The 25,146-nt window shown below is 33.9% G+C and overlaps 2 protein-coding genes across 3 annotated transcripts in view; both read left to right on the top strand.

The window, feature by feature from the left end:
* Nucleotides 1-23,841, top strand: part of LOC129444114 (probable E3 ubiquitin-protein ligase HERC3) — a 40,198-nt gene extending 16,357 nt beyond the window's left edge. The window contains exons 9-23 of one of the 2 annotated variants that reach the window (XM_073860962.1): nt 8,280-8,389; nt 8,461-8,520; nt 8,615-8,720; nt 10,323-10,509; nt 10,810-10,967; nt 11,048-11,128; nt 11,217-11,303; nt 15,600-15,749; nt 16,025-16,168; nt 19,359-19,522; nt 20,652-20,718; nt 21,315-21,373; nt 21,517-21,700; nt 21,778-21,877; nt 21,998-23,841. In XM_073860962.1, coding sequence (XP_073717063.1) covers nt 8,280-8,389; nt 8,461-8,520; nt 8,615-8,720; nt 10,323-10,509; nt 10,810-10,967; nt 11,048-11,128; nt 11,217-11,303; nt 15,600-15,749; nt 16,025-16,168; nt 19,359-19,522; nt 20,652-20,718; nt 21,315-21,373; nt 21,517-21,700; nt 21,778-21,877; nt 21,998-22,212 — 1,872 coding nt within the window. In that variant the 3' untranslated portion in view covers nt 22,213-23,841. Of the gene's footprint in view, nt 1-8,279; nt 8,390-8,460; nt 8,521-8,614; nt 8,721-10,322; nt 10,510-10,809; nt 10,968-11,047; nt 11,129-11,216; nt 11,304-15,599; nt 15,750-16,024; nt 16,169-19,358; nt 19,523-20,651; nt 20,719-21,314; nt 21,374-21,516; nt 21,701-21,777; nt 21,878-21,997 lie in introns of those variants that run through there. The other variant, XM_073860965.1, reaches the window with a different exon arrangement.
* Nucleotides 23,842-23,969: 128 nt separating this feature from the next.
* LOC129445273 (E3 ubiquitin-protein ligase HERC2) overlaps nt 23,970-25,146 on the top strand; it is a 42,261-nt gene continuing 41,084 nt past the window's right edge. Inside the window, exon 1 of the mRNA XM_073860081.1 lies at nt 23,970-24,340. Within this exon, the coding sequence (XP_073716182.1) occupies nt 24,127-24,340 (214 nt within the window). The 5' untranslated portion in view covers nt 23,970-24,126. The remainder of the gene's footprint in view (nt 24,341-25,146) is intronic.

The following is a 25,146-nucleotide window of genomic DNA, read 5'->3' as shown; positions in this document are numbered from 1 at the left end:
TGAAAAGTGACATGAACAGAGTTTGGGTCATCCAAAAGAAGATATTCTTAAAATATTAATGTTACTCGTTAAGGATTTTGAGTCATAGCAATGTAAAAATGCTAGATGTTGATGTATGGTTGACAGACTTTGCCTATAGTTTTCTTTATAAATGTCCAGTGAAACAGTTTGAAAAGTGACATGAACAGAGTTTGGGTCATCCAAAAGAAGATATTCTTAAAATATTCTTGTTACACGTTAAGGATTTTGAATCATAGCAATGTAAAAATGCTACATGTTGATGTATATTTGACAGACTTTGCCTATAGTTTTCTTTATAAATGTCCAGTGAAACAGTTTGAAAAGTGACATGAACAGAGTTTGGGTCATCCTAAAGAAGATATTCTTAAAATATTCTTGTTACACGTTAAGGATTTTGAATCATAGCAATGTAAAAATGCTACATGTTGATGTATGGTTGACAGACTTTGCCTATAGTTTTCTTTATAAATGTCCAGTGAAACAGTTTGAAAAGTGACATGAACAGAGTTTGGGTCATCCAAAAGAAGATATTCTTAAAATATTCTTGTTACACGTTAAGGATTTTGAATCATAGCAATGTAAAAATGCTACATGTTGATGTATGGTTGACAGACTTTGCCTATAGTTTTCTTTATAAATGTCCAGTGAAACAGTTTGAAAAGTGACATGAACAGAGTTTGGGTCATCCAAAAGAAGATATTCTTAAAATATTCTTGTTACACGTTAAGGATTTTGAATCATAGCAATGTAAAAATGCTACATGTTGATGTATATTTGACAGACTTTGCCTATAGTTTTCTTTATAAATGTCCAGTGAAACAGTTTGAAAAGTGATATGAACAGAGTTTGGGTCATCCAAAAGAAGATATTCTTAAAATATTCTTGTTACACGTTAAGGATTTTGAATCATAGCAATGTAAAAATGCTACATGTTGATGTATGGTTGACAGACTTTGCCTATAGTTTTCTTTATAAATGTCCAGTGAAACAGTTTGAAAAGTGACATGAACAGAGTTTGGGTCATCCAAAAGAAGATATTCTTAAAATGTTGTTGTTACACGTTAAGGATTTTGAATCATAGCAATGTAAAAATGCTGCATGTTGATGTATGGTTGATGTATATTTGACAGACTTTGCCTATAGTTTTCTTTATAAATGTCCAGTGAAACAGTTTGAAAAGTGACATGAACAGAGTTTGGGTCATCCAAAAGAAGATATTCTTAAAATATTCTTGTTACACGTTAAGGATTTTGAATCATAGCAATGTAAAAATGCTACATGTTGATGTATGGTTGACAGACTTTGCCTATAGTTTTCTTTATAAATGTCCAGTGAAACAGTTTGAAAAGTGACATGAACAGAGTTTGGGTCATCCAAAAGAAGATATTCTTAAAATATTCTTGTTACACGTTAAGGATTTTGAATCATAGCAATGTAAAAATGCTACATGTTGATGTATGGTTGACAGACTTTGCCTATAGTTTTCTTTATAAATGTCCAGTGAAACAGTTTGAAAAGTGACATGAACAGAGTTTGGGTCATCCAAAAGAAGATATTCTTAAAATATTCTTGTTACACGTTAAGGATTTTGAATCATAGCAATGTAAAAATGCTACATGTTGATGTATATTTGACAGACTTTGCCTATAGTTTTCTTTATAAATTTCCAGTGAAACAGTTTGAATAGTGTCCTGTACAGAGTTTGGGTCATCCAAAAGAAGATATTCTTAAAATATTCTTGTTACACGTTAAGGATTTTGAATCATAGCAATGTAAAAATGCTACATGTTGATGTATGGTTGATGTATATTTGACAGACTTTGCCTATAGTTTTCTTTATAAATGTCCAGTGAAACAGTTTGAAAAGTGACATGAACAGAGTTTGGGTCATCCAAAAGAAGATATTCTTAAAATATTCTTGTTACACGTTAAGGATTTTGAATCATAGCAATGTAAAAATGCTACATGTTGATGTATGGTTGACAGACTTTGCCTATAGTTTTCTTTATAAATGTCCAGTGAAACAGTTTGAAAAGTGACATGAACAGAGTTTGGGTCTTCCAAAAGAAGATATTCTTAAAATATTCTTGTTACACGTTAAGGATTTTGAATCATAGCAATGTAAAAATGCTACATGTTGATGTATATTTGACAGACTTTGCCTGTAGTTTTCTTTATAAATGTCCAGTGAAACAGTTTGAAAAGTGACATGAACAGAGTTTGGGTCATCCAAAAGAAGATATTCTTAAAATATTCTTGTTACACGTTAAGGATTTTGAATCATAGCAATGTAAAAATGCTACATGTTGATGTATGGTTGATGTATATTTGACAGACTTTGCCTATAGTTTTCTTTATAAATGTCCAGTGAAACAGTTTGAAAAGTGACATGAACAGAGTTTGGGTCATCCAAAAGAAGATATTCTTAAAATATTCTTGTTACACGTTAAGGATTTTGAATCATAGCAATGTAAAAATGCTACATGTTGATGTATGGTTGACAGACTTTGCCTATAGTTTTCTTTATAAATGTCCAGTGAAACAGTTTGAAAAGTGACATGAACAGAGTTTGGGTCATCCAAAAGAAGATATTCTTAAAATATTCTTGTTACACGTTAAGGATTTTGAATCATAGCAATGTAAAAATGCTACATGTTGATGTATATTTGACAGACTTTGCCTATAGTTTTCTTTATAAATGTCCAGTGAAACAGTTTGAAAAGTGACATGAACAGAGTTTGGGTCATCCAAAAGAAGATATTCTTAAAATATTCTTGTTACACGTTAAGGATTTTGAATCATAGCAATGTAAAAATGCAACATGTTGATGTATATTTGACAGACTTTGCCTATAGTTTTCTTTATAAATGTCCAGTGAAACAGTTTGAAAAGTGACATGAACAGAGTTTGGGTCATCCAAAAGAAGATATTCTTAAAATATTCTTGTTACACGTTAAGGATTTTGAATCATAGCAATGTAAAAATGCTACATGTTGATGTATGGTTGACAGACTTTGCCTATAGTTTTCTTTATAAATGTCCAGTGAAACAGTTTGAAAAGTGACATGAACAGAGTTTGGGTCATCCTAAAGAAGATATTCTTAAAATATTCTTGTTACACGTTAAGGATTTTGAATCATAGCAATGTAAAAATGCTACATGTTGATGTATGGTTGACAGACTTTGCCTATAGTTTTCTTTATAAATGTCCAGTGAAACAGTTTGAAAAGTGACATGAACAGAGTTTGGGTCATCCAAAAGAAGATATTCTTAAAATATTCTTGTTACACGTTAAGGATTTTGAATCATAGCAATGTAAAAATGCTGCATGTTGATGTATGGTTGATGTATATTTGACAGACTTTGCCTATAGTTTTCTTTATAAATGTCCAGTGAAACAGTTTGAAAAGTGACATGAACAGAGTTTGGGTCATCCAAAAGAAGATATTCATGAAATGTTGTTGTTACACGTTAAGGATTTTGAATCATAGCAATGTAAAAATGCTACATGTTGATGTATATTTGACAGACTTTGCCTATAGTTTTCTTTATAAATGTCCAGTGAAACAGTTTGAAAAGTGACATGAACAGAGTTTGGGTCATCCAAAAGAAGATATTCTTAAAATATTCTTGTTACACGTTAAGGATTTTGAATCATAGCAATGTAAAAATGCTACATGTTGATGTATGGTTGACAGACTTTGCCTATAGTTTTCTTTATAAATGTCCAGTGAAACAGTTTGAAAAGTGACATGAACAGAGTTTGGGTCATCCAAAAGAAGATATTCTTAAAGTATTCTTGTTACACGTTAAGGATTTTGAATCATAGCAGTGTAAAAATGCTGCATGTTGATGTATATTTGACAGACTTTGCCTATAGTTTTCTTTATAAATGTCCAGTGAAACAGTTTGAAAAGTGACATGAACAGAGTTTGGGTCATCCAAAAGAAGATATTCTTAAAATATTCTTGTTACACGTTAAGGATTTTGAATCATAGCAATGTAAAAATGCTACATGTTGATGTATGGTTGACAGACTTTGCCTATAGTTTTCTTTATAAATGTCCAGTGAAACAGTTTGAAAAGTGACATGAACAGAGTTTGGGTCATCCAAAAGAAGATATTCTTAAAATATTCTTGTTACACGTTAAGGATTTTGAATCATAGCAATGTAAAAATGCTACATGTTGATGTATGGTTGACAGACTTTGCCTATAGTTTTCTTTATAAATGTCCAGTGAAACAGTTTGAAAAGTGACATGAACAGAGTTTGGGTCATCCAAAAGAAGATATTCTTAAAATATTCTTGTTACACGTTAAGGATTTTGAATCATAGCAATGTAAAAATGCTACATGTTGATGTATATTTGACAGACTTTGCCTATAGTTTTCTTTATAAATGTCCAGTGAAACAGTTTGAAAAGTGACATGAACAGAGTTTGGGTCATCCAAAAGAAGATATTCTTAAAATATTCTTGTTACACGTTAAGGATTTTGAATCATAGCAATGTAAAAATGCTACATGTTGATGTATATTTGACAGACTTTGCCTGTAGTTTTCTTTATATGTGTACAGTGAAACAGTTTGAAAAGTGACATGAACAGAGTTTGGGTCATCCAAAAGAAGATATTCTTAAAATATTCTTGTTACACGTTAAGGATTTTGAATCATAGCAATGTAAAAATGCTACATGTTGATGTATGGTTGATGTATATTTGACAGACTTTGCCTATAGTTTTCTTTATAAATGTCCAGTGAAACAGTTTGAAAAGTGACATGAACAGAGTTTGGGTCATCCAAAAGAAGATATTCTTAAAATATTCTTGTTACACGTTAAGGATTTTGAATCATAGCAATGTAAAAATGCTACATGTTGATGTATGGTTGACAGACTTTGCCTATAGTTTTCTTTATAAATGTCCAGTGAAACAGTTTGAAAAGTGACATGAACAGAGTTTGGGTCATCCAAAAGAAGATATTCTTAAAATATTCTTGTTACACGTTAAGGATTTTGAATCATAGCAATGTAAAAATGCTGCATGTTGATGTATATTTGACAGACTTTGCCTATAGTTTTCTTTATAAATGTCCAGTGAAACAGTTTGAAAAGTGACATGAACAGAGTTTGGGTCATCCAAAAGAAGATATTCTTAAAATATTCTTGTTACACGTTAAGGATTTTGAATAATAGCAATGTAAAAATGCTACATGTTGATGTATGGTTGATGTATATTTGACAGACTTTGCCTATAGTTTTCTTTATAAATGTCCAGTGAAACAGTTTGAAAAGTGACATGAACAGAGTTTGGGTCATCCAAAAGAAGATATTCTTAAAATATTCTTGTTACACGTTAAGGATTTTGAATCATAGCAATGTAAAAATGCTACATGTTGATGTATGGTTGACAGACTTTGCCTATAGTTTTCTTTGTAAATGTCCAGTGAAACAGTTTGAAAAGTGACATGAACAGAGTTTGGGTCATCCAAAAGAAGATATTCCTGAAATGTTGTTGTTACACGTTAAGGATTTTGAATCATAGCAATGTAAAAATGCTACATGTTGATGTATATTTGACAGACTTTGCCTATAGTTTTCTTTGTAAATGTCCAGTGAAACAGTTTGAAAAGTGACATGAACAGAGTGTGGGTCATCCTAAAGAAGATATTCTTAAAATATTCTTGTTACACGTTAAGGATTTTAAATCATAGCAATGTAAAAATGCTACATGTTGATGTATGGTTGACAGACTTTGCCTATAGTTTTCTTTATAAATGTCCAGTGAAACAGTTTGAAAAGTGACATGAACAGAGTTTGGGTCATCCAAAAGAAGATATTCTTAAAATATTCTTGTTACACGTTAAGGATTTTAAATCATAGCAATGTAAAAATGCTACATGTTGATGTATATTTGACAGACTTTGCCTATAGTTTTCTTTATAAATGTCCAGTGAAACAGTTTGAAAAGTGACATGAACAGAGTTTGGGTCATCCAAAAGAAGATATTCTTAAAATATTCTTGTTACACGTTAAGGATTTTAAATCATAGCAATGTAAAAATGCTACATGTTGATGTATATTTGACAGACTTTGCCTATAGTTTTCTTTATAAATGTCCAGTAAAACAGTTTGAAAAGTGACATGAACAGAGTGTGGGTCATCCTAAAAAATATATTCTTAAAATGGTCTTGTTACACGTTAAGAATTTCGAATAATAGCAGGGCAAAAATGAATGCATGTTCATGTATTGTGGACAGTCTTTGTGTACAGTTTTCTTTGTTAATCTGCTGTAGCCTAATTTATTTTGATAAGTAACAAACAGAGTGGGGTCATCCTGAAGAAGATCTTGTTAATAGATAAATCCTGTAGGCAAAGTAATGAATTAAAGTAATGAACAAGAAATTAATGTTCCAATAAATTTGGAAACACTTAAAAAAACAATATTTTTGTAAACAATTGAAAGGGAAAAGTCTCATACTGTGATTAGACAATTTATTTGTAATGTGTAATACAAAATAAGTTGTTAATACGTTTTTCTTGTTATTGGGTAAATGAACCGATTAAATAGCAAAAAAATGACAGGCGGATGACGTCAAACACCGCGAGAGCGAGTCGAAATTAGCCTCCGTATTATTTCTCGACCCGCTCTCGCGGTACTTTGACGTCATGCGGCCGTCAATTCTTTCGGCGCGCGCGCGAAGTCGAATCGCGCTGGTCTATGTCAGTTTTTTGGCCGCTGTAAGTATCCGTACCGTAATTTTACTAAGTGACGTGCAACACAGTTTAGGCTGCGGCTGGCTTGACCATGCATTTGCAGATGACGGCTCACTTGACGGGGGTGTTTTGAAAAAGAGTGATGAGTTAAAAATCCCCCCTCCCCAGTCCCCACAATGCAGAACTATACGTCAGCGCCGGTGTCATGAGCAATCCAGTCCCCCCGAGCAATTCGGTCTCCCCTAGGACCCCGATTGGTATCTAGCACTAATGCCTGCTCAAAAATGTGTCATTGCAATATGTCGTCTGCATACGCGGCTAGCAAGCTAATTATGTTGTACAAAATAGAAACATTACATTTTTTAAAAATAAAAGTTAACTAAAAAACAATATAATAAACTAATATTCATGTTGCAGACACGTCAGTGCTTTTGTGTCATCATCTGCTTTACAAAAACAATACTTTTATTTTTTGTAAATTATTAACATACCTTACGGAATATATATTTTTAATAGTAAAAGTGTAGTAATCATGGCTTATAATTATAATTTAAATGTGTGATTCAATATGTAGTAATCATGTTTTGTATAAGTAATTAATGAGTAAGTAATTGTATAAGTAGACAGTCAAAAGTGGAAATGGTACAGTATAATAATCTAAATAATAAAATGACACAAGCAATGTGTAGATCTCCCACCTATACTATATGAAACATATCATTTAAAAGACATCAATTGTAATTTTAACAACGTTCTAACTACATAAATCATAACGCGATTTTGTAGGAATTGTAATAAGGCGCTAAGAAAACTACCCATGAGGAGTTTTTTCAGCCAATGGAGTCGCGCGGGGTCCTAGGGGAGACCCAATTGCCCGGGGGGACCGAATTGCTCACGACACCGGCCGAGGCCGGAAGTGGGCGGAGAAGCAGTGTGTGCCTGACTGTTTAAATTATTTTCTTAGTTTGAATTTCTTTATTTTATTTATTTGTATTTATTTTGGAGTAGGTACAGCTAGTGTGTTATGCTTTTGCTATTTAAGAGGACAAAAACACTTTATTAAAATTAGTCCTTTTTGTTTTTTCACTCTACTATAGAATTGATCTTTGAGAAAAAGATTTTCTTTGTTTAGTTGTGAAATTGAGTATTAAAAATGTATTTTAAACAAAATCAAATGTTCAAGCTTTGTTATTATTTAAGATTAATAATAAACAATTTGTATTGTTAATAATTTCTGACACAGCAAAACAGATGGATAATAAACTATACATTTAACTTAAAAAATGAATTAACAACTGTCTACCTTTTACATTATTTTACACACACACACTTGGTTAGTAGTGCCATATCTTGCTTTTTACAGCGCAAGACTGTTTTTTTTAGGCGCCAATGGGTGTACAGTTCAAAGCTGTAAATTTACAGAAAAAAATTATTTTATGGGCCTTTGGCTGTTAATCTACAGTATCAAACTGTTTATTGAAATAACAGTATTTTACTGTTGGAAATTGCCCGTTTTTTAACAGCAATTTTTTACAGTGTACCTAGAACCATGCAACAGATGTCATAACACATAGTGTGTGTCCAACACTAGAGGACCAAATGATTGACAGGTGGATGAAAGAATGTGACACAGATGCATGGAGAGAGATCGCAAGGTGGGAGTGTTATCGACTGTACAGTCACATCATATTGATGATAATTATATGAATAATAGTATTTTTTTTAGGGAAATCAAAAAGGTGTTTTCCTCGCCATCGTGTGTAAATGGGAGTTTTATTGATAAAAGGTACTAGGCAATTTAAAGATTTAATTTTTTTAAAGGAAAGTTGTACATTTGTATAGTTTTTCCCACCTAAAATGTGGTTTATATCCATCATTAGCCATGACAAACACTTTCAGACTTCAATGGAATATTCCGGTCTGGATCTTTCCCTGGCTCGTCTTGCCTTTGAGAATATCGCCAAAAAGACTAAAGTCTTATTAGAGGTAAAGATATTTTTTTAAGAACCCATTAAGAAATGATTGGCATTTGGCAAAATTTTAAAAAATCATGTACTGTACTCTTGCATTTTATGAAGTGTCCAGTCCAGGTTCGGGAACACCTGTTAAAACTGTAAATAGTAAAAGTTGGATCAATTTGTACTTCAATTGGTTACGCCTAAAAGCTGAAGTTTTTTACAACTTAAATTTTCTTACTTTAAAAGCACGTATTTTCTGATTTATGATTTTACACATACTTTGGTGTGTAAGTGTGTATTAGTACATGTTAACGATATGCACAAGGCACAAACCCCAAAGTAAACGATGACGCGAGTTATCGACGTAAATCTCATTTCTTGGACTACAACAAACAGACGGATTGTAGGCAACAGTTTTCTTTCTGGGATTGTTTACGTAGACAAGACCGACATTATCATAATTCCTCCCGCTTCGGACTTAGCCTGTAAGTTAACTCCTTTAAGCAACTGAATCTTTTAAACATGGTAAGTAGCGTCAGTGACGTCAGAGGTATTCAGGCCAATCACAACGTACAGATTAGCTGGTCAGAGCTTTTCGAATCTGCGGGTTTTAGGAAGAGAGTGAATTTTGTAAAAATGTACGGCATGTGGAAAAAAATTAGTTTTTTGAACCATAAACCATGAGAACACATTGTATTACGGAAAATATAACAAAATAATGTTGTTTTAGCAATGTAATAGGGCTCTTTAAGTGAAAATTTAACATGACATTTTTTTTAAAGCTACTTCAATTGGTAACACCTAAAATATTTTAATAATTCCAACTTGAGGTAATGTTGAAAAAAAAGCGTACATTTTTAGGCGTTACCAATTGAAGTAATTTAATCCAACTTTTACTATTTACAGTATATACATGGAAGTGCACTCCTTATCTAGGTCGACATGTTTACATAACATGACCTATCGACCAACACAACTTTTCCTCCTAGAATTAATGAATCATGGCTGCGTTAAGGATTGTGAATAGAGAATTAGAAGAACTCAGATGCAAAAGCCACTAAATGCCACCTCTCTCAAAAACGAGATAATAAAATTTACTGAATGCTCTCTACATGTTATACGTTCATCATCAAATAGTTTTATTTCGAATTCTCTTAATCACAAATGTTAATTTAGAAATACCACAATCCCTCCAAAATGATTTTTCAGCAAAGTCCTCTAAGTGCACAGAAGACAAATTGGATGAATTATGGTTGTTCGTCAAGGTACAAGATTATATTATAATATTAGGATATTGACCGATTTTTTTAACCTTATACCTTTTTTTAGAAGAAATAAAGTGAAGTGAATTTACAGTGAAGAGTGACTGGAAACTTTTTTAGAAGTGGAGAATAGAAATTTTTGCATGCACTTGGAGGGTTTTACAGCGAAAGACAAATTTGTTAAATATCAATGAAATGCCTTATTTTCAATTACTGACTAATAATCTTTTTTTATTGCTATTAAAGTGAAATTACTGAACCTAAACATAAGAGCATAATAAAAAGATAATTTATAGGAAAACATGTCAGACACACTTATCATTTCTTCACCTTGCTTACAAAATGTCGTACCTGTACGTTTACCTCAGGTACAGAACACAGTGGTGAGAAAACTGCTTCCATCTCTGAGCGTCTGTCCGGCCGGTGTAGAGGCTCTGAGAGTTTATCTTATCCTGCCCGAACTCCTCCGAGTCCTCCAGCAACAAAAACAACAAAAGCAACTGGCTGCAGATTTGGCTTATGCCATCCTAAAACTGGATTCATGTGACGCCCTGGGTAAAACATCAATTGTGAATGACCATTCAACATATGTTAAAGGAGCACTCCACTTTTTTGGAAAATAAAGCTCCCCTAAGGAGAAATATTTCATTTTTACAGTTTTGGAATCAATTCAGCCAATCTCCGGGTCTGGCGGTACCACTTTTAGCATAGCTTAGCATAATCCATTGAATCTGATTAGAACATTAGCATCGCGCACAAAAATGACCAAATGAAGCAATGATAGCCTATTTTCAAAAAAAGTGGAGTGTCCCCTTAAGTTATAGTGTGAAAAGATCAGTGTTGATATCTCCACAGAGAGCCTATGGAGGAGAATGCCATATTCATTCTTCAGGACTCTTGTGAAAACCTTTCATTCAGAATCGACAAAACTCATAACACAAATGACAACGCCACAATGCGACCACTGGGAATCCCTCATCATCATTCTTTCTCTTCTGAAGCGATTATTTAAGGTAAATGTTTGGGCTTTTTTATATTTCCAAGCAGGATCTGTTTTCTTTGCTGTATCTTATTTAGTTTTTTCTTCATGCAGGTTAACAGGCAAAGGATATGCGCTTTGATGGAAAGTCAGTTTTGTATCACTGAAGTCGCTGACCTGATAAGCAATGCATATGTGAGACCAGTACTGTCACAGATAGACTGCTATCTTTCACATTTTCAAAATATGGTTAAGTGTTATTTCTTTTTCTTTCTTTCTGCAGGAAGGGAAAATCCTTCCGAGAAATATTGAAATGTTGATCCCTTTCAGTTTCCTAGCTGATACTGCAACTAAACAGAGAATATTTATCGTAAGTCAGCAACACTCTTACACTTTTTTGCTTGGTTAACTCATTCCCCGCCAGCCATTTTTTGAAAAGTTGTCCACCAGCATTTTTTGTGATTTCACAAAAGTTTCACAAAATGCCTTCCAGGAAAATTTTCTTCTAAAAATATATAAACAAACTAGGGCTGTCAAAAGATTAATCGCGATTAATCGCATCCAAAATAAAAGTTTGTGTTTACATAACATATGTGTGTGTACTGTGTCTAAATATTATGTATATATAAATACCGACACATTCAGGTATATATTTAAGAAATATTTGCATTTAAATACTGTATATACATTTATATAATTTATATTATATATGAATATAAATATTTTATATATAAATATAACAAATTTTTCTTAAATATATACATAATTGGGTGTGTTTTTATATATGAATAATAATTATACACCATACACACACATTTGTTATGTTAACACAAACTTTTATTTTGGATGCGACTAATCGCGATTAATCTTTTGACAGCCCTAAAACAAACAAATATATCAAATATATATTTGAGAGAACAGGCCCTCTGCTTTCAAACAAACAATAAATAAACAAACAAAACGTATTTTCTGATTTATGATTTTACACATACTTTGGTGTGTAAGTGTGTATTAGTACATGTTAACGATATGCACAAGGCACAAACCCCAAAGTAAACGATGACGCGAGTTATCGACGTAAATCTCATTTCTTGGACTACAACAAACAGACGGATTGTAGGCAACAGTTTTCTTTCTGGGATTGTTTACGTAGACAAGACCGACATTATCATAATTCCTCCCGCTTCGGACTTAGCCTGTAAGTTAACTCCTTTAAGCAACTGAATCTTTTAAACATGGTAAGTAGCGTCAGTGACGTCAGAGGTATTCAGGCCAATCACAACGTACAGATTAGCTGGTCAGAGCTTTTCGAATCTGCGGGTTTTAGGAAGAGAGTGAATTTTGTAAAAATGTACGGCATGTGGAAAAAAATTAGTTTTTTGAACCATAAACCATGAGAACACATTGTATTACGGAAAATATAACAAAATAATGTTGTTTTAGCAATGTAATAGGGCTCTTTAAGTGAAAATTTAACATGACATTTTTTTTAAAGCTACTTCAATTGGTAACACCTAAAATATTTTAATAATTCCAACTTGAGGTAATGTTGAAAAAAAAGCGTACATTTTTAGGCGTTACCAATTGAAGTAATTTAATCCAACTTTTACTATTTATAGTATATACATGGAAGTGCACTCCTTATCTAGGTCGACATGTTTACATAACATGACCTATCGACCAACACAACTTTTCCTCCTAGAATTAATGAATCATGGCTGCGTTAAGGATTGTGAATAGAGAATTAGAAGAACTCAGATGCAAAAGCCACTAAATGCCACCTCTCTCAAAAACGAGATAATAAAATTTACTGAATGCTCTCTACATGTTATACGTTCATCATCAAATAGTTTTATTTCGAATTCTCTTAATCACAAATGTTAATTTAGAAATACCACAATCCCTCCAAAATGATTTTTCAGCAAAGTCCTCTAAGTGCACAGAAGACAAATTGGATGAATTATGGTTGTTCGTCAAGGTACAAGATTATATTATAATATTAGGATATTGACCGATTTTTTTAACCTTATACCTTTTTTTAGAAGAAATAAAGTGAAGTGAATTTACAGTGAAGAGTGACTGGAAACTTTTTTAGAAGTGGAGAATAGAAATTTTTGCATGCACTTGGAGGGTTTTACAGCGAAAGACAAATTTGTTAAATATCAATGAAATGCCTTATTTTCAATTACTGACTAATAATCTTTTTTTATTGCTATTAAAGTGAAATTACTGAACCTAAACATAAGAGCATAATAAAAAGATAATTTATAGGAAAACATGTCAGACACACTTATCATTTCTTCACCTTGCTTACAAAATGTCGTACCTGTACGTTTACCTCAGGTACAGAACACAGTGGTGAGAAAACTGCTTCCATCTCTGAGCGTCTGTCCGGCCGGTGTAGAGGCTCTGAGAGTTTATCTTATCCTGCCCGAACTCCTCCGAGTCCTCCAGCAACAAAAACAACAAAAGCAACTGGCTGCAGATTTGGCTTATGCCATCCTAAAACTGGATTCATGTGACGCCCTGGGTAAAACATCAATTGTGAATGACCATTCAACATATGTTAAAGGAGCACTCCACTTTTTTGGAAAATAAAGCTCCCCTAAGGAGAAATATTTCATTTTTACAGTTTTGGAATCAATTCAGCCAATCTCCGGGTCTGGCGGTACCACTTTTAGCATAGCTTAGCATAATCCATTGAATCTGATTAGAACATTAGCATCGCGCACAAAAATGACCAAATGAAGCAATGATAGCCTATTTTCAAAAAAAGTGGAGTGTCCCCTTAAGTTATAGTGTGAAAAGATCAGTGTTGATATCTCCACAGAGAGCCTATGGAGGAGAATGCCATATTCATTCTTCAGGACTCTTGTGAAAACCTTTCATTCAGAATCGACAAAACTCATAACACAAATGACAACGCCACAATGCGACCACTGGGAATCCCTCATCATCATTCTTTCTCTTCTGAAGCGATTATTTAAGGTAAATGTTTGGGCTTTTTTATATTTCCAAGCAGGATCTGTTTTCTTTGCTGTATCTTATTTAGTTTTTTCTTGATGCAGGTTAACAGGCAAAGGAAATGCGCTTTGATGGAAAGTCAGTTTTGTATCACTGAAGTCGCTGACCTGATATGCAATGCATATGTGAGACCAGTGCTGTCACAGATAGACTGCTATCTTTCACATTTTCAAAATATGGTTAAGTGTTTTTTTTCTTTTTCTTTCTTTCTTCAGGAAGGGAAAATCCTTCAGAGAAAAATTGAAATGTTGATCCCTTTCAGTTTCCTAGCTGATACTGCAACTAAACAGAGAATATTTATCGTAAGTCAGCAACACTCTTACACTTTTTTGCTTGGTTAACTCATTCCCCGCCAGCCATTTTTTGAAAAGTTGTCCACCAGCATTTTTTGTGATTTCACAAAAGTTTCACAAAATGCCTTCCAGGAAAATTTTCTTCTAAAAATATATAAACAAACTAGGGCTGTCAAAAGACCAATCGCGACCAACCGCATCCAAAACAAAAGTCTGCGTCCACACAACACACGTGTGTGTACTGTGTCCAAACATTATGTATATATAAATACCGACACATTCAGGTATATATTTAAGAAATATTTGCATTTAAATACTGTATATACATTTATATAATTTATATTATATATGAATATAAATATTTTATATATAAATATAACAAATTTTTCTTAAATATATACATAATTGGGTGTGTTTTTATATATGAATAATAATTATACACCATACACACACATTTGTTATGTTAACACAAACTTTTATTTTGGATGCGACTAATCGCGATTAATCTTTTGACAGCCCTAAAACAAACAAATATATCAAATATATATTTGAGAGAACAGGCCCTCTGCTTTCAAACAAACAATAAATAAACAAACAAAACAGGAAAAAGTTTCATCCTATCTATATTTTTTCTCTGCTTATAAACTATTAAATATGGGTATTTTTCTTTAAAAAATATTTTTAAAGCAAAAAGCTGAAATAATTGGATTTTTGTGAAGGAATTTTGATCAGATTCAGAACGATTATCAAAACATACACAGAATTTAGTAAATAATGTTTCGGCTTCAGTTTTTTCATAAATTGTGTAATCGCAGTATTGCAGATTAACATAAAAATTCTTTAAAAAATGTTTTTTATGCAAATGTTTTCTCTTAATTGACGAGATATCTTGTCAATCGCAGGTAAAGAGTTAAAAACGGAAGTGTACTGTATAACTTCTGTGCCTTTAGATATACGATTTAATATCTTTACTAAATAAGATAATAATTTGATAAACTTTTACTAAAAATAACGTCATAAACATCTTAATGTGATAGTTCACCCAAAAATGTATAAAAATGTAGGAAAAACGAATATGATGGAATTCAATGGGTACTGTGTGCGTATCATTTATCAAAATATCTTCTTCATAATTTATCACAATACTTCCATAATATGTGTTTTCCTGCTATGGAATCAATGGTCACAATCAGCTGTGTGCTTACCATCATTTATTTTGTGTTCATCAGAAAAAAGAAACTCATACAGGTTTACAACAACATAAGGGGGAGAAAATGATGACAGAATTTTTTATTTTTGGGTGAACTATCCCTTTAAAGCTAATGTGATGTTACTTTCACTTTTTTAAGTACTTACAGGCTAAGCTCATACAGGCAGACGCAGGCTCAACTAGACGGCCTGTTGTCCCTCCCAACATGTGCATAAACAGACAGTCAGTGTTAAAGGACACACTGGAGTATCTCAAAACAGGCATCTACAAATTTTCACAACCATTGAAGGTTTGTTTACGTACACTCTAAGAACAAAAGGTACCAAAGTTGTCACTGGGGCGATACTCTTTCAAAAAGTACACCTTTGTAGTACTTCAAAGGTAGCCTAGTGTTAGGACCTTTTTAAAAGGTAACGTCTCAGTGACGGCTTTTGTATAGATAGATATTATTATCCTGAAACCACATTATGATATACACAGAACAAACTACAGTATCTACTAAATAAATGTGTAGATGTGAAATGTCTTCTTAATATAATGTAATGTTACTGATGTTCTGTACAGGTTCAATTTATAGGGGAGAGAGGCGTCGATTTTAGTGGCTTATCTGCTGAGTTCTTCTCCCTCCTTGCAACGGCTTTCGTCACATGGGAGAAAAAGCTGCTGAAAGTCTATGAGGATTCACAACTGGTTTGGTTCAATCCTGATGTACGTACTTTTATTTCACTGTTTCCCATTCCCCTTATTTACGACTGTGATAGCACTTCTTACTCAAAGAAGGTTCCTACACATTCCTTTGTCATGTTGTATGTAAGGGATAATGTACAGGCAAGCCAGTTGTCATCGCTGAAATAAGCTTATTTCACAATTATAACCGGATGCCTGTACATTATCTCTCTTATTACATGAACAGAACAGAAACGAAACAAGAAACTTTACAAAAAATATATGTTCCGGAACAGAATCGTTTATTTAAAATAATGGTAAACAGTTAATACCATTATTTTTTCCGTTCTTTGACACGATTTCTGTGCAATATGACTCAGTGAAGTTCACTTCCGGATGTCAATAGTCCCTTTCACACATACAGCCTTTACTGGTAATTTACTGGTAAATTGCAGTTAACATGTCATGTGTAAACAGAAGCTTTCCGGTAAATCAGTGCTCCCAATTTACCAGTAAGACAGGTTGTAAGATTAACGGTAATTTACCGGTAAGCGCTGTGTGTGAACGAAAAATATAGCATAACCGGCATTTAGAACGGACGACGTCAGACCGCGCTGACAGATCGGGCCAATCAGAAAGTTTTTTATACAGGTGACGCGGTTTCCCCCAGACTGTTTACGGACGTTTCCACACACATGTTGCTTAAAAGTCGAGCACACCTTAAGTTAACATCCACATTTCTTCACCAAAGTTGTTTAAAACAGCTTACCATCTAATTACCAAATTGCCGACGTCCTTAGCACACCATCTGTGAAGCCTAATGTGCAAACGCGCAAGTTCCGTTTGATGCCGCCTAACGCAATGTTGTTTCGTCACGAGCAACTTCGCGACCGTTTGCCACAGATGTGAAAACAACAAAATACGGACCGTGGATATTAAGTCATAACCCGCCGTTTATACGACACGGACGGAGCTCGCCGGCCGCGCGCCACAGATAACTTTCGCTTTCTCTCCGAGTTTACCGGTATTTTGATACTGATGTGTGAATGATGTCTTACTGGTAAAAAGACGGAACGTCACTGCATGTGTGAACAGCACATTTTTGTATTTACTGGTAAATTAATTCTGGTAAATTCATGGTAATTTACCAGAATTTATGTGTGAAAGAGGCTAATGACTCATCGGCAAAATGAGAAGCTTGCCACCAGCAAGTAGCCTACTCAAGCCCTAATGTTCAATCATAAGAGGTAAATATTGTAGGCTACTAAGTATCTCAAGATGTTTTTTTTTTTAATAGTAATTAGTGGAGTAACGAATCGCAGTTGATCCGTGATCCGTACAGATCAGGACCCACGGTTCGACTCGCATGTGATTCGTGGATTAATACGCAAATTTAAATAGGGTGAACGTTGATCATTTGCATGTGTTTCAAAGGCTTGCAAATGTTAACACTTAAGTAATTTTAAACAATTTAATCACAAAAAGGCGCTAAAGTGAGCAATTTTTTGTAGGCACAGATGCACATGCAGATGTGTCCGGTCCAACTCCAATCAAACATGATTATCCCTAGAGAAAGATGTGCTACTGTGTCTCATACTGCTGTAGTCCATTAAAATACATTTGGCGAATAAAGCACTGAAAAACAACGTAATTTTCACTTTATGTGGCGCGACTGTCTATGCATCTTCTTTCTGAACCGCCATTTGGAATGTGTGTGTGTGTGCGCGTTTAAGTGCACTCATAAGTAAGGGTGTCACGATTTCGATTTTAAATCAAAATCGATCGAAATTAAGTCACAACCTCGAACTTCGAATTAAAAAATGGGATCGTCGATGCTGCCACGCCCCCATGTCACGTCCGGTCGGCTTGCCAAGCGGCGGAAAATAAACTCTCAGAAGTGCCTTTAAAAACATCCATCCAGCGGAACGCGATTTATAATTTAAACATGAGAGATGTATTGCTACAACTCCTTGAAATGCATATCATAAACAGGATTATTACCTAGTGATCTGCCTTCGGACAGAGCGCAGCTCTCTGCACGTGCACGAGAGAGCCGCCAAGATGCAGCAGGTTATATTTTAAACAAAAGGTATAGTTTACCTCAGCTCGCATGAAACGCATAAAACTGAACAAAAACGTAAGGATTATTACTTTAGTTTTATGTTTAGACTTTGGACAGATGCGAGAGCGCGTGCACATGAGACAGAGAGAAGCGCAGCTGCTTGACGCACCGGTTTTATTTCAGATAATAGGAGTCCAAGACGCGCGCATTAAGTCTATCTGCGTGCAAGAAGGAATTCTCTCTCTACAAGCTCTCTCGCGTAAAGTAAAGCCCACAAACCCCCATGCGAGGAAAAGCATGTAATGTGCATGTTAATGTGAAACTATAATAACAATAATAATAATAAAGGCATATCATTTTTTGTCTTAAAAAATTCATTTAAAAACCGAGAATCGAATTGAATCGTGACATCAGAATCGAAAATGTAATCGAATCGAGGATTTGGAGAATCGTGACACCCCTACTCAAAAGTGCACACACAGAGAGACGCGTTTCAAAAAGCAAGCGAACAATCTTTCTGTTCTTGACAGGGCACATACAAACAAAATGATCTCGAAATAGCACAGTATTCTTTTTCTTATAAAAACATTTGTTTAAGTTGTTTGCCAATAAACGACATGGCAGAAAATGCCCTTGTCATAATTCCTGTATAATGCTGAAACAAATGTAGGCATGTCAAAATTACAGTTATGCTGCTTACATAATGTAGCCTTTTTTAATGTTTGATGACAAGATAAAGACTTAAGGAAAATTATGTAGACTAATAATTCAAGTTTAATGTCCTAATGATCAGCCTACTTATTTTTATTTCCCACAGCCGACATGGAACGTTATTAACTGGTTCGGAAACTTTATTTTTTTGTTCTTTGGAACGTCAACTTTAGGGTTGAACCCGAAACGTTAAAATACTATTTCTGTTCGGAACGAACCAATTGGGGAAACACTCTTGTTCAAAGCCCTGACATAAAGTATTGACTTGAAATATTTAATTTGCTCATTTTTAACGAATGCAAAGAAATTTGCATCCCAGCGACCTCTATTGTATTGATTAAGGTGTTTACATAAAAGCTTTTAAATCCGATTGAGCCTTTAATATGATTACAAAAGGATTATTTGGTTGCATGTAAACGTACTTTATGATCCTTTCATATTTCACATTTTGTATTTCAGATTTGTGATGTCACAGATTTTTATTATCTTGGCATTATCTGTGGAATGGCATTGTACAACCATCATTTCATAAACATCAACTTTCCACTGGCATTATTCAAAAAGCTGCTCCGCATGAGACCTACTTTAAATGATTTTGAGGAACTGACACCAATAGAGACCAGGTAAACATACTGTATAACTTACTATCAAATCTGTTTAATAAAATGATTCGAAAGAACTATAGATGAAATCTGAGTTGTACTGTAAATTTGTGGCTTTTGATACTTTTGAAGCCACTACAGTATATATGCAAGTTTAAGGGTAAGCGGTGCACAAACTAACGCGGGGTTAATTGTAACACGGCTACTTTACATATTTCTACAGGGCCGAGCAATCTGTGCATTTGGTCTTTTTCTCTTTTACTGTCAGAAGATGATCTCCAGTGAATTTCTGAAGTTTTGATGTGTTTTGGTTAAGATATTGAACAAAGAGTGATTTGGAAATTTCTTCCATCTTATGTTTTTTTTCGATTTCTGAGTTGGGCGTGCAAGTCACCAAATCCAACCTTATATTATTTTAATCACTGTCTTGTTATCTAAAACATAACACCATTTTGAAACATGTCAGCAACAGCGGGGTTACACAGTGTTACAATTAAGCCTCAGATATACAATGATAATGTTAATACTATTAATTAAAATGATAACTGTTAATACAATATCAGGGGAAATAACTCACAATTATTATTTTTTTGTCTTAATTGTGCAGCCCTTTCAAAAAAATCTAATTATATGCATTGATAATACAAGGATGGTTAGATGAAGAATCATGGATGAATGAATGTGTGGATATCGATCTAGATATACACACAATATCCAACTTTAGTATATATACAGATTTTTATTGAATTATTTGTGTTTAAACTAAATTTTCTAGCAGATGTAACAACAAACCCTCTGTTTGTTACAATGAACCCCACCAATGGGGTAAGTTGTCACATTTGCACTCCTGTCACTTTTGGTGTAATTGTACGATATTGGCAGGTCCCACAAACAAACTTTAAGTGTTCATTTGTAGCAGAGATGTGTGTGGGGATTGTGTTAAAAAAATATTTATCTAACGTAACTATTTTTTGAATGATAGAGCCAAAAAGCATTCGTTTGTGCCCGCTTTTCTCTACTCCTAAAAGTTGACAAAATATTCAGATATTCACTTTTAAATATTTTGTTTCAAAAAAATACAATTTCCTTTCGTTAAAACATGCCATGCAATGTTAACATACTGCAGCACATGTTTTATATCTTAAATTAGAAGTTTGAAAGATCTTCTGATGGAAGATGAAGAAGAAGTAGTGGATGGACTCGATTTGGTTTTCATGGTAATATTGTTTTCCTGATTTTATACTTTAAGGTAACATATGCATGTAGCATTTAAATTCAAATACTATTATAGTTATAATTCTGTACATTTCCGTTTCCACTCTCTCTTTATCATTAAAACAAAACAGTATTGTACTGTACCTTTAAAGTTGTCATGAAATTGAATTTGAAAACTTTATTTTATATTTCATAATGAATATTATGCTATTTTTATAAACAACTTATTTGTGAGCTCCATTATTATTATTTTTAAATTAAAGTGCCTTCATAGAAATCAAAAACGCGAATCTTTTCGAAACTATCTCTCTTTTTCTTCCTGTTACGAGGAATGGAGCGAGGGCGGGGCCCGGGAAAAGATCGCAGTGATTAGCATTTAGCTACATGACCCAAATCATAATGATCCAATCATGTCTAAATGGACAAAATCAAGTCCCGCCTTACCTTTTTTTTCAGATGATATATGTAACGACAGGGAAAAATAACACAATTTCCGTTTCATGATGACTTTAATATATTTATAAATAACCTTTGTTATGACTGGTTAACTTAAAAAAAGTGTGCATGATGGATGTGTCGTATTGTTTATCATCTTCAGGAGAAAAAAGAAGAGCTTATTCCAAATGGTGCTCGCACTTCAGTGACCAAAACTAACAGGTAGGAATACTTTTTCATATTCAAATCCTATAAATTCATTTTAATCCATGAACATATTATATACAAGCAGTAGATGGCATAGATGTTGTAGATGTCATAGATCATGAAATGAAACACTGGCTTATACCTTTCAAACGGTGCAGACAGAAGTATGTGGATTTGTATGTGGACTTCATTTTCAACAAGTCGGTGAGGAATCAGTTCGAGAAGTTCGCAGAAGGTTTTTATGAAGGCTGTCCGATCAGTGCCTGGAAAATGTTTCACCCTGAAGAACTCAGAGAGCTCGTTCATGGTTCTCCTGCATACGAGTGGGAAAACCTTCACAAAGTAAAAAAAATGCATATAAAAACAATATTTGTAACATTAACATTTTTAGTGTACCTAACTTTCTTTTACTTATTCAGTGTGCCACATATGAAGGCTGTTCCAGCTCTGATGAGCTTATCAAGAATTTCTGGACCGTTTTCTTCGAGTTCTCTGAAGAGCAGAAGAAGAAATTTCTCTGTAAGTTATGTTTTGGTGGTACATTGTTCATGACACAGTAAAGAGATTTTTTTTATCCTATTATGCATCTGCATTTTTGTATTATTGATGTATGTCCTCATACTACACCTTTTTTTTTAGTTTTCATGTATGGAACGGACCGTGTACCTGCTGGGGGTCTCTCAAAGCGGACTCTGAAGATTGTGCAGTTAAACTTTCCTGATTCAGATGATCGTTTCCCAGAAGCCCAGACTTGTGTTGGCAAATTACTTCTTCCCAAATACAGTGATATTGACACACTTCGAAATAAGCTACAACATGCTATCAAGTATTGTGAGGTTTTTGGAAGGGAATGAAGTTCCTTCACAGTCAGCATTGTTAAAATAAGCTAAACGAAAGAACATTTTTTGTCAGGAAAAGTCTCTCTCTCTCTCTCTCTCTCTTTCTCTCTCACTCACTTTCTCCAGGGTTCCCACAGGTCATATAATTTCGGGAATTTTATGGAATTTTTAAAGGTCTTTTCTAGACATTGAAAATCAGGGATTTTTTGTCCAAGTCTTAGAATATCAGAGATTTTTTTTGTTGGTTTAAATTTTAGTTTTCATTTATCAAAATGTAATCCGCTTGTTAACTTGTGATGGAAAGAGTAACATTTCTGGGTCCAAGCATCTGCTTACTACAATTTAAACATCTGTTTATTGGCACTGTTTATTCATTGCACACATTTAAGATACATTTTTATAAACTCATGGTGTACAGCAGTGGTTCCCAACCTTTTTCACTTCCAGGCCCCCTAGTTGCCCACAACAATATTTGAAGGCCCCCCACTTGTCAATTTTTTTCACATAAAATTAAATAGAGCTTGAAATGACAGATGTATATTTTCTACTAAAATGGCCAAAAAATAAGAAACATTCCATTTTTGCTTATTTTAGCTTATTTTAATGCTTGTTTTGTCCAGTATTTAATCATTTTAAGTCATCTTGAGACCCCCTTGGAAATCTGCTGAGGCCCCCCGGTTGGTAATGCAGAGCTAATGGTTCAGTCCAACAGGACACTGTTTCTTTTTTTCTTTTTCTTTTTTAATACATGGTTATGTATGCTGTCTACAGTAAATATAAGTACTGCACTATGTTATGAACTATGTACTTAAAAATGTATAACGAGCTACATGTATGTGCAATAGATTTGACTTGGGTTATAGGGATAGAAACCTTTACTTTATTTATTAAATCTATGTATGCAGATTTCCCCGTATTAGATAAGCAGATATTACAGCATATGTTTATTAACGTGATTTAGGAACGTTCTTTTAGGTTTTATTTCTTGCAACCGTAAAGTTTCCTAAACGTTAAAGAAATGTTTATTTAATGAAATAAATAATATCTTATAAAGAACCCTGGCGGTTAAATTTAAAGGTGCAGTGTGTAAATTTTAGCGGCATCCAGTGGTGAGGTTGCGAACTGCAACCAACGGCTCAGTCCACTGCTCACCCCTCGTTTTAAAACGCATAGAGAAGCTATGGTACCCGCCACTGAAAAAATTTGTAAAAAAAGTTTGTCTGTTAAGAGCTTCTGTAGAAACATGGCCGCACAAAATGGTGACTTCCACATAAGGGAACCCTCTGTGTATGTAGATAAAAGTGTCTCGTTCTAAGGTAATAAAATAATAAAAACATAACAGTTCATTATAAAAAGGTCTTTATACACCCCTGATAATATAGTTTTGCATATTATTTTGCATTTCTGTCAAGAGATCCGTCTAAAAATTACACACTGCACCTTTAATCTTTACAACCAGGATTACAGAGGTTGTGGTTTGGGAAACGTTATTTAAAATATATATATATATTTTAAACTCTTTTACATTTGTTTAATATTTGTTTACTTTTATACTTTTTAGAAACCAAATGCTAATTTATTTTAGTTGTTAATTTATTTTGATTATGTATTGTACACATACAAATAAAAGTATTGTCATTTTTGGTTTCGTTTCTCGTTTCTCTCTAGGCAAAACGTCATCAGGTGACGCGCTATCATTTAGCTGATTTATATTTGGCATATTTATTTTCAGAACGTTAATTAAAATGTTCTCACACAACTACAACAGCTTAAAACAACTAAAACATGCTTTGCAAATTACTTTCGTTTTGTGAGAAATGACAAAAGTTTCGTTTTGGCTGAAAGCAGCAGCAGCAGCATCTCTCCCGTTAACTTTCACGTTCGGTTTGCATTGAAGAAACGCGTCGCGTGCGTTCATCAGATGTGGAGATGTTGTGTTATTGGGGAGCGCAGGTCCGAGAGGGCTTCGGTCTGATACAACCAGAAAAAGTCAAACATCTGAACGATGCTGTACGATGCGTGTGTCTAAAGTCAGGAATCCAGGACATGTCTGCAGGAAGATGTTTTGTTGGATTTATCAGGAATGGGAAAGCTTCGGTCCTGGAACTGCGCAGAGAATCCAATGCTCACAATGGCAAACTGAGTATGACCAACTTTATTTCATGAATAACAATGCTTAACAGTTAACGTACAGTCAAATTGTTAGACATCCTGGTTGAAAACAATAGAAACCATCACGGAAATTGTAATGGTTAAAATGGAAATTGTATTGGTTTAATAGGATTCTATAATGGGTGTATACTGGTAATTTGTTGGGTTCTCCTGGTAGGATGTTATCTGACTGATGGGAACCAATAGACCACCATTAAAGGGGACATTTCCCAAGAATTTTTTGAGATGTAAAATAAATCTTTGGTGTCCCCAGAGTAGCCTATGTGAAGTTTTAGCTCAAAATACCAAATAGATGATTTATTATCATGTAAAAGTCGCCACTTTGTAGGCGTGAGCAAAAATTTGCTTTTTGGGTGTGTCCTTATATATGCAAATTAACTCTGCACTAAATGTACTGTGGTTGGATAGTGCAGATTAAGGGGCCGTATTATCCCCTTCTGACATCACAAGGGGAGCCAAATTTCAATTACCTATTTTTCACATGCTTGCAGAGAATGGTTTACCAAAACTAAATTACTGGGTTGATATTTTCACATTTTCTAGGTTGTTAGAAGCACTGGGGACCCAATTGTAGCACTTAGACATGGAAAAAGTCCGATTTTTATGATATTTCCCCTTTAAATCCTACTGGAATAAGACCCAAAACACTACCTTAAGCCATATTGTAATGGTTTTGATTGGAAACTATTTGAATATCTATTGTTTTTGTTATACTTCATCATCAACAAATTTGTTAAAGGGATAGTACACCCAAAAATGAAAATTCTGTCATCATTT

The sequence above is a fragment of the Misgurnus anguillicaudatus genome, chromosome 3, assembly GCF_027580225.2.
Source record: "Misgurnus anguillicaudatus chromosome 3, ASM2758022v2, whole genome shotgun sequence".
NCBI classification, from domain to species: Eukaryota; Metazoa; Chordata; class Actinopteri; order Cypriniformes; family Cobitidae; genus Misgurnus; species Misgurnus anguillicaudatus.
This window is presented reverse-complemented; position numbering and strand designations above follow the sequence as displayed.